The sequence below is a fragment of the Metopolophium dirhodum genome, chromosome 1 (assembly GCF_019925205.1).
Source record: "Metopolophium dirhodum isolate CAU chromosome 1, ASM1992520v1, whole genome shotgun sequence".
Lineage (NCBI taxonomy): Eukaryota > Metazoa > Arthropoda > Insecta > Hemiptera > Aphididae > Metopolophium > Metopolophium dirhodum.
In genome coordinates, this window is record NC_083560.1 from 1888319 (window position 1) to 1897833 (window position 9515).

Consider the following 9515-nt stretch of genomic DNA (forward strand, 5'->3'; position numbering starts at 1 on the left):
ACTTCTGAACTATGAATAACTTATGGAGAATTTTCTTAGCTTCTCAAATATATATGGTTGGTGTGTTGCCACCTTCCGGAACACGGTCGGAAAAATGATAAACGATACGATTGCCTGTACCGCGGATCTACGAAAAAATGGTCCCCTGGCCTGGTCTGACGCATATTACTAAGTTTCGAAAGCCGTGTACACTTCTGAACTAAGAACGACTTATGGAGAATTTTCCTGGCTTTCCGAATATATAGGTTATATGCGTGGCCACCTTCCGGAACACGGTCGGAAAAATGATAAACGATACGTTTTCCTGTACCGTGGATCTACGAAAAAACGGTCCCCTGGCCTGGTCTGACGCATATTACTAAGTCTTTGTGTTGGGACTCGGTTAACTACCAGAGCGCGCCGGTTATTCCGATTTTAAAATGATCCGGTTCCGTGACACGCATGCGCAGCCCAGTGCCGGCCAACGGCCGGTTTTTTCGTCGTCAATTCGTTTTTATCACGGACTCTACACGTCATGCGCTACAGGAAGAAGGCGTCCGTAGTGCCGTTGTTTTTTTGTTTTTAAATCGTCACGTGTTTTACGAGTATTGTCGCCATTGCGCGGTATGACATATTAGTCAGGTTTATATTGTCTATCGTTGTATGTAGTTGACGTACCACATACGAGAGTCGTCTTTTTTTTTTCTCAATAAGTGCGATCGCTGGTTCGTTGTGCCGTATCGTCGCGTTCGTTGTGCTGTAGCGTCGCGTTTGATGTGCCGCCTTATAGGTTCTTACACGCTCGAATAAACGACATTCGCGTTGTAAGAACTTTCAATCGTATTCTCGCTCTCACATTCTACATGCTCGAACAGTAAAATTGGTGTTCGCATTATAGAAAGGGGTGAGTGATCGCAAGTTATCCTCATTAATTTCAATTTACGTGTGCGATGTTTGTCGCACTGGGTCAGTAGTGTCGCCGTCGTAGATCGTCACGTTCCCCAGTCTTCCGGTGCAGATACATCGACCCCGACCAGTATAGGACAGCAACCGACCGGTACCCAGGTCAGACGTATCATACCTTATTATTGTAATAGTTTGATAACCCAATATCACGTTCCGTGATTAATTATTATTATTTTATGTTGTAATGCGATGTGATAGGACTAACATAGCATTAAGTCTACGTTGTATTTTATTAATTATTATTCAAAGGGAGAGAAATAAATTATACAGTCCACTATCATTATATCCTTATTTATCTTATACTAAATTAGATAGCACCCAGCCTAATATAGTCGAGTTTTCACCCGAGTTCAAGTGAACCGGAATTCGCGACAAACATTTGGTCCTTCGGGCCGGATAGCTATCAATAAATTACTGTTAGAGTGTTAGTGTATTATTTTTGTAGGATATTATTATTTGTTTATCCTATTAGCATCCTTGTTATTTTTATTTTGTCTTGTTAGGTTGTTTTGCGTTGTTAGGTGGTTAGGTACTACATCATTTACAATGACGAGAAAAAATCAACAACAAATTAACAATGAACAAAAAAGGGTCGAGTTAACGCGCGCGCGTGCAGCACGAGACGTCGCGTTACGGTCAATTAATAAAATATTGAGCATTGCTAATGATGCCGTAATTAATTCCGAAAATCGTCCTACGTTAGAAGCTCGAATTATGTCGTTAGATCAACTTGTCATTACTTTCAATAATGAACAAAAACATATTCTGTCAGTATTTGCTGAGACCGACGAAGTAGACGAGTTTATACGAGTAGATGAGGATGTCACCGAAACAATGCAATCAATGTGTGATCAAATTAATGTGATAGTAGCAAAGTTAAAACCGAATAATTCGATAGCCACGCTGCGCAATAATAATAGGCAGACTTCTGTACAATCACTTGTCTTACCGAGAATAGAGATTCCTAAATTTGATGGAAATATCATTGAATGGTGTTCCTTCCGTGATATGTTTACTTCTTTGGTGCACGTCAACGAACATTGCACGGACATTGAGCGTTTCCATTATCTGTTGTGCTATTTATTAGGTCCAGCGTTAACAATAGTAAAAGCAGTCCCACTTACAGCCGACAATTATTCTATTGCTTGGAACGCACTCAAAGATCGGTACGACAATAAACGCTTATTAGTTACTGCGCACATTGAAAAATTATTTGCATTTGCGCCGTTAACAAAGGAATCTCCGGCTTCACTTTCATTGTTCGTCAACACTTTTCGGGAAAATGTATCAGCTATACAAGCTCTTGGAGTTAGTGACTTTGCTGGTTTTTTACTATTCTACATCGGTTCACGGGTTATTGATCCCATGACACGACGATTATTCGAAGCTACTGTCGCTAAAAATCAAATACCTGACTTGAACTCATTATTAGATTTCGTATCACAACGATGTAACGTTTTGGAAAACGTTGGCAGTAGTTCTGGCATTAGTTATGTAGAAAACAATGAAAGGACCGTAGGGAAGACAACGACTAAGAAGATCCAGGGCAAGAAGTCCGAGAAGACATCGTTAGCCGCGGTCACCCCGGCCAAGACAAAAAAGTGTTTGTTTTGTGGACATCCTCATGCAATTTACAAGTGTTTTGGATTCCGAAAACAACCAGTTAGCAGTCGCCGTGATTTTGTCAATAAAAATCAATTATGTTTTGTTTGTTTGAACAGTGGACACATGAGCAATGCGTGTCCTACGTCTTTTACGTGCCGTATATGTTCGAGTAAACATAGTACATTACTACACTTGACAGATGATATTACAAAATCGAATACCGATAAGACAAATGACAACTCCGAACGAGCCACTACAAGTTGTAATGCAACACAGTTTTCGGGAGTTACACATACTGAAACCACTGTTTTGTTAGGAACTGTCGTAGTCAGGGTTCGTGACAATACAGGAGTTTTACAAGCAGTCAGGGCAGTGTTAGACAGTGGATCACAGGTGTCCGCAATGACAGTGGATTGTGTCAATCGGTTAGGTTTGACTCGAAGGAAGTGTCCTGTTGAGGTCATCGGACTTTCCCAACAACCGGTTACTACTGTCAAAGGCCAAACTAATTTTAATTTTGTTCCTGTACAAGCCGACGCTCCCGAATTTAAGAGAACCAACGTCATTGTCTTACCTCGAATTATGTCAACGATGCCTAACAGGGTTTTGCCAGCTGAGGTACGAGATCGTTATCGTCATCTTGTCTTTGCCGACCCTCAATTTGATCACCCTGCGCCAGTAGATATGTTGATTGGAGGAGATTTATATCCGTCCGTCATTCAATCTAGAGCTGACGTTATACACACCGAAGGCTTACCATCAGCGATGAATACACAATTAGGTTGGGTCATAATTGGTGCGTTACAGGATAACACACATACTCCGCTTACGTCTCTGTCAATTAGTACAACCCCTCCGATCGAAGAATTGATGCAGCGTTTTTGGACAGTAGAGGAACCCACAGAGTCAACAATGCCAACTACACAAGACAAGCAATGTGAAGACTGGTTTGTTAAAACCACGAAACGAGACGCCACCGGTCGATTTTATGTTGGTTTACCGTTTCGAACAATAGTATGTTTCCCGGGTACAGCTGACATCGGATGTCAAGATGAGAAATCGGTCGTTTTAGGGTCATCCAGAACTTCTGCTCTGAACCGATTGTATAATTTAGAACGTCGCCTTGAAAAGGATCCGGAATTATATACTGCCTACCGGGCCTTCATGGATGATTACAGATCGTTAGGACATATGAAGTTAGCGACCGAGCCAGGCAAATATTTTATACCTCACCATCCTGTAGTTAAACGGTGTAATGAGGAACTGAAGATTCGTGTGGTGTTTGATGCCTCAGCTAAGTCTTCATCCGGAGTCTCATTAAATGACTGCTTGGTGACTGGACCAAAGCTTCAGACAGAAATCGGTGATGTTTTGTTGCGCAGTCGACTACACAAATTTGTCTTTACAGCCGACATCACTAAAATGTACCGTCAAATATGTCTACATGAACCAGATAGAGTTTATCAACATATACTATGGCGCAATTCGCCTAGTGACGAGGTACAGGAGTATGAGTTGTGTACGGTCACATATGGCGTAAGTTCGGCTCCGTTTTTAGCGATTCGATGCCTACAACAGCTCAATATGGATGATGGACCTGAATTTCCACTCGTCCACGATGTCCTGTTAACTGATACATACGTGGATGATATTTTTGTTGGCGCTGACACTTTAGAGGACGTTTTAGCAGCAAAAATCCAAATCATCGACTTGTTAAATCGAGGTGGATTTAGCCTGAAAAAATGGGCTAGCAATTGTCCCGAGATTTTGAACACTATCGACATTGAAGACCGGGCTACGACACCATGGATAGAGCCAACTAGGGAACAGGCCGTCAAAGTTTTAGGAGTACATTGGGACCCTGTACTTGACACATTCGGCTATCATTCGACGATAAGTCAAGTTACTCCTACAAAACGGTCAGTATTATCAACTGTTGCTCGCTTTTATGATCCAATCGGCGCGTTGGGTCCGATGGTTTTCTGGGCCAAGTGTTTAATGCAGAGGCTATGGATGGAGAAATTAGATTGGGATGCACCACTTTCATCAGCTTTGACATCGTTGTGGCAAGGTTTCATCGATAAGCTGCCGGACTTAGCATGCTTGTCGTTACCACGACACATTGCAGTAGTCAACAGTCAAGATATACAATTACTAGGATTCGCTGACGCGTCTCAGGTTGGATATGCAGCAACAGTGTATTTGCGTGTGGTAGACCAGAGTGATAATGTCCGATTGTATTTCCTGGCATGTAAAACAAAGGTTGCACCACTGAAGTCATCATCAATGGATATGTCATTAACCATACCACGGCTAGAGCTCTGTGCCGCACTCTTGTTGTCACGTCTCTTGTCTCTACGTTTGAAAGTTTTACAGGGCAGAATCAAGATCACACGTGTCCGGGCATGGACAGATTCAACTATTGTTTTATCGTGGCTCACAGCTGAACAAAGGCTATTTAAAATCTTTGTCACAAACCGAGTATCGAAAATACGCAATCTCGTACCCCAGTGCGAATGGGCTCACGTCGGTACTGCAGATAATCCAGCCGACCCTGCATCGCGAGGACTGCTTCCAGATGCCTTGGTAGCATGTTCATCATTTCTACATGGACCGGAATTTCTCCAGTATCCGGAAGAGCAATGGCCGGTTGCCATCACATCGATTGTAGATCCTGCAGAGCTCCCTGATTTTAAACGCCCATCGAAAAATGTGCTGTTAGCTCAACAGGTTGATGATAGTTTGATTCAGCGGTTTTCTGTGTTGCGCAAGATGCAACGGGTGCTAGCATATTGTCTTCGATTTGTCGACAAGGCTCGACAACGTCCAGTCGTGAGTGGACCAATCATTTGGAAGGAGTACGAAAATGTTTTGACAAAGGTAGCGAGGTACACTCAAAGGTTATATTACGCAGAGTTGCACCACCAACTAGGAACTTCAAATTCCGTCATCACCCCGAGTTCCCTCGCTCAACTTGCACCTTTTGTCGATGCTCACGGTGTGATTAGAGTAGGTGGCCGTCTACAGCATTCGGACTTGAACATAGACGCCAAACACCCTATCTTGTTACCAAAGTCGTCTCACCTTGCTTACATCATTATTCAACACTACCATCAGAACACTTTACATGGTGGATCGCGTCTAGTGGCCTCACTAATTCAGCGACGTTTTTGGATCGTTTCCAGTCGAGCTGCGATACGGCAAGTTATATTTAAATGTACAGTGTGTGTCAGATACAAGGCTGCCGCTCCCCAACCAGTGATGGCAGATTTACCCTCAGCAAGAGTCCAACAATGTCGACCATTTACAAATGTCGGGATGGACTACGGAGGTCCATTCACGGTTAAAGAAAGTCAACGCCGTAATTCAAGGACTTATAAGGCGTATCTTGCGTTATTTATTTGTCTATCCACCAAGGCTGTCCACCTGGAGGTGGTAACGGATTTGTCAACGGAAGCCTTTATGGCTGCGCTGGATCGATTTGTAGCCCGTAGAGGAATTCCTGCACAGATCCACTCGGATTGTGGTACAAATTACATTGGAGCAGCAAGGCAGCTTAAGACATTATTTAAAGACGCAGCACTCCAAGAAGCTCTGCATGCACGAGTTCCGTGTCAGTGGCGATTTAACCCGCCTGCAGCTCCGCACTTTGGCGGTATTTGGGAAGCTGCTATCAAAAGTACAAAGTTACACCTAAAAAAGGTTGTAGGTAATCAGGTGCATACCTTAGAGGAATTGACGACATTGATTACACGGATCGAGGGTGTACTCAATTCTCGACCCTTGGTTGTCATGTCAAGCGATCCGAACGATTTGTCTGTGCTAACACCGGGACATTTTTTGATCGGACAACCGATCTTGGCAATTCCTGAACACGACATCAGTGACATTCCGCAGAATCGCCTCAAACGCTGGCAGTTAATTAAACAAGCCCTTCAATCATTTTGGAAACGGTGGAATCGGGAGTATTTGCACACGCTGCAGAGTAGACAGAAATGGTTCCATCAAAATCCCAGTCTCGGTGTCGGAGATATCGTCGTCATAAATTCACCTTCTCGACCTCCTTTGATGTGGCAAATTGGTCGGGTCATCGAGGTCCACCCTGGTGCTGACCAAGTGGTCCGTGTAGCCACTGTCAAGACAGCGGAAGGGATACTGAAACGTCCAGTGGTAAAGTTGGTTAAACTACCCACCGACAACGCTTAACTTACCTTCTTCCATTTGTTCCATCTTCCACCATCCCAAACATACAATTTTCTTGCTGTGTATAATTATTTATGTATATATGCATTATTTTGTATTTGAATTGTCATAGGTTTATTTTTGTTTCTGTTTATTACTTAATAGTTGTACAATGATATGGTCTGACCGAGAAGTATCGGTTTTGAAAGTACCCTTTCAAAGCGGGGGAGGATGTTGGGACTCGGTTAACTACCAGAGCGCGCCGGTTATTCCGATTTTAAAATGATCCGGTTCCGTGACACGCATGCGCAGCCCAGTGCCGGCCAACGGCCGGTTTTTCGTCGTCAATTCGTTTTATCACGGACTCTATACGTCATGCGCTACAGGAAGAAGGCGTCCGTAGTGCCGTTGTTTTTTTTGTTTTTAAATCGTCACGTGTTTTTACGAGTATTGTCGCCATTGCGCGGTATGACATATTAGTCAAGTTTATATTGTCTATCGTTGTATGTAGTTGACGTACCACATACGAGAGTCGTCTTTTTTTCTCCTCAATAAGTGCGATCGCTGGTTCGTTGTGCCGTATCGTCGCGTTCGTTGTGCTGTAGCGTCGCGTTTGATGTGCCGCCTTATAGGTTCTTACACGCTCGAATAAACGACATTCGCGTTGTAAGAACTTTCGATCGTATTCTCGCTCTCACATTCTACATGCTCGAACAGTAAAATTGGTGTTCGCATTATAGAAAGGGGTGAGTGATCGCAAGTTATCCTCATTAATTTCAATTCACGTGTGCGATGTTAGTCGCACTGGGTCAGTAGTGTCGCCGTCGTAGATCGTCACGTTCCCCAGTCTTCCGGTGCAGATACATCGACCCCGACCAGTACAGGACAGCAACCGACCGATACCCAGGTCAGACGTATCATACCTTATTATTGTAATAGTTTGATAACCCAATATCACGTTCCGTGATTAATAATTATTATTTTATGTTGTTATGCGATGTGATAGGACTAACATAGCATTAAGTCTACGTTGTATTTTATTAATTATTATTCAAAGGGAGAGAAATAAATTATACAGTCCACTATCATTATATCCTTATTTATCTTATACTAAATTAGATAGCACCCAGCCTAATATAGTCGAGTTTTCACCCGAGTTCAAGTGAACCGGAATTCGCGACAAACACTTTGAAAGCCGTGTACACTTATTAACAATGAACGACTTATGGAGAATTTTTTTAGCTTTCCGAATATATATGGTTGGTGTGTTGCCACCTTCCGGAACACGGTCGGAAAAATGATAAATGGCACGGTTGCCTGTACAAGAGGATCTACCAAAAGACGGTCCCCTGGCCTGGTTTGAGGCATATTACTTAGTCTTTGAAAGCCGTGTACACTTATGAACAATGAACGACTTATGGAGAATTTTTTTAGCTTCCCAAATTTATATGTTAAATGCGTGGCCACCTTCCGGAACACAGTCGGAAAAATGATAAACGATACGATTGCCTGTACCGCGGCTCTACAAAAAAAACGGTCCCCTGGCCTGGTCTGACGCATATTACTAAGTCTTTGAAAGCCGTGTACACTTATGAACAATGAACGACTTATGGAGAATTTTTTTAGCTTTCCAAATTTATATGTTAAATGCGTGGCCAACCTTCCGGAACACGGTCGGAAAAATGATAAACCATACGTTTGCCTGTACCGCGGATCTACGAAAAAACGTTCCCCTGGCCTGGTCTGACGCATATTAATATATCACCGAAAGCCGAGTACACTTTTGAACTATGAACGACTTATGGAGATTTCTCCTGGCTTCCCGAATATATAGGTTATATGCGTCGCCACCTTCCGGAACACGGTCGGAAAAATGATAAACGATACGATTGCCTGTACCGCGGCTCTACATAAAAACGGTCCCCTGGCCTGGTCTGACGCATATTACTAAGTCTTTGAAAGCCGTGTACACTTTTAAACTATGAACGACTTATGGAGATTTCTCCTGGCTTCCCGAATATATAGGTTATATGCGTCGCCACCTTCCGGAACACGGTCGGAAAAATGATAAACGATACGATTGCCTGTACCGCGGCTCTACGAAAAAAACGGTCCCCTGGCCTGGTCTGACGCATATAACTAAGTCTTTGAAAGCCGTGTACACTTATGAACAATGAACGACTTATGGAGAATTTTTTTAGCTTTCCAAATTTATATGTTAAATGCATAGCCACCTTCCGGAACTCGGTCGGAAAAATGATAAACCATACGTTTGCCTGTACCGCGGATCTACGAAAAAACAGTCCCCTGGCCTGGTCTGACGCATATTACTAAGTCCTCAAAAGCCGTGTACACTTCTGAACTTTGAACGACTTATGGAGATTTCTCCTGGCTTCCCGAATATATAGGTTATATGCGTCGCCACCTTCCGGAACACGGTCGGAAAAATGATAAACGATACGATTGCCTGTACCGCGGCTCTACATAAAAACGGTTCCCTGGCCTGGTCTGACGCATATTACTAAGTCTTTGAAAGCCGTGTACACTTTTAAACTATGAACGACTTATGGAGATTTCTCCTGGCTTCCCGAATATATAGGTTATATGCGTCGCCACCTTCCGGAACACGGTCGGAAAAATGATAAACGATACGATTGCCTGTACCGCGGCTCTACGAAAAAACGGTCCCCTGGCCTGGTCTGACGCATATAACTAAGTCTTTGAAAGCCGTGTACACTTATGAACAATGAACGACTTATGGAGAATTTTTTTAGCTTTCCAAA

General features: G+C 43.2%; 1 protein-coding gene across 1 annotated transcript; it reads left to right on the forward strand.

The window, feature by feature from the left end:
* Positions 1-1659: 1659 nt before the first annotated feature.
* On the forward strand, positions 1660-6756 carry LOC132937186 (uncharacterized). Its single transcript, XM_061004010.1, has one exon. The coding sequence runs from the start codon at positions 1660-1662 to the stop codon at positions 6754-6756; it is 5097 nt and encodes a 1698-aa protein (XP_060859993.1).
* Positions 6757-9515: the final 2759 nt, after the last annotated feature.

Bases quoted from the DNA above. Each gene is read 5' to 3' on its own strand.
- LOC132937186 (XM_061004010.1), top strand. From the start codon at position 1,660: ATGTCGTTAGATCAACTTGTCATTACTTTCAATAATGAACAAAAACAT.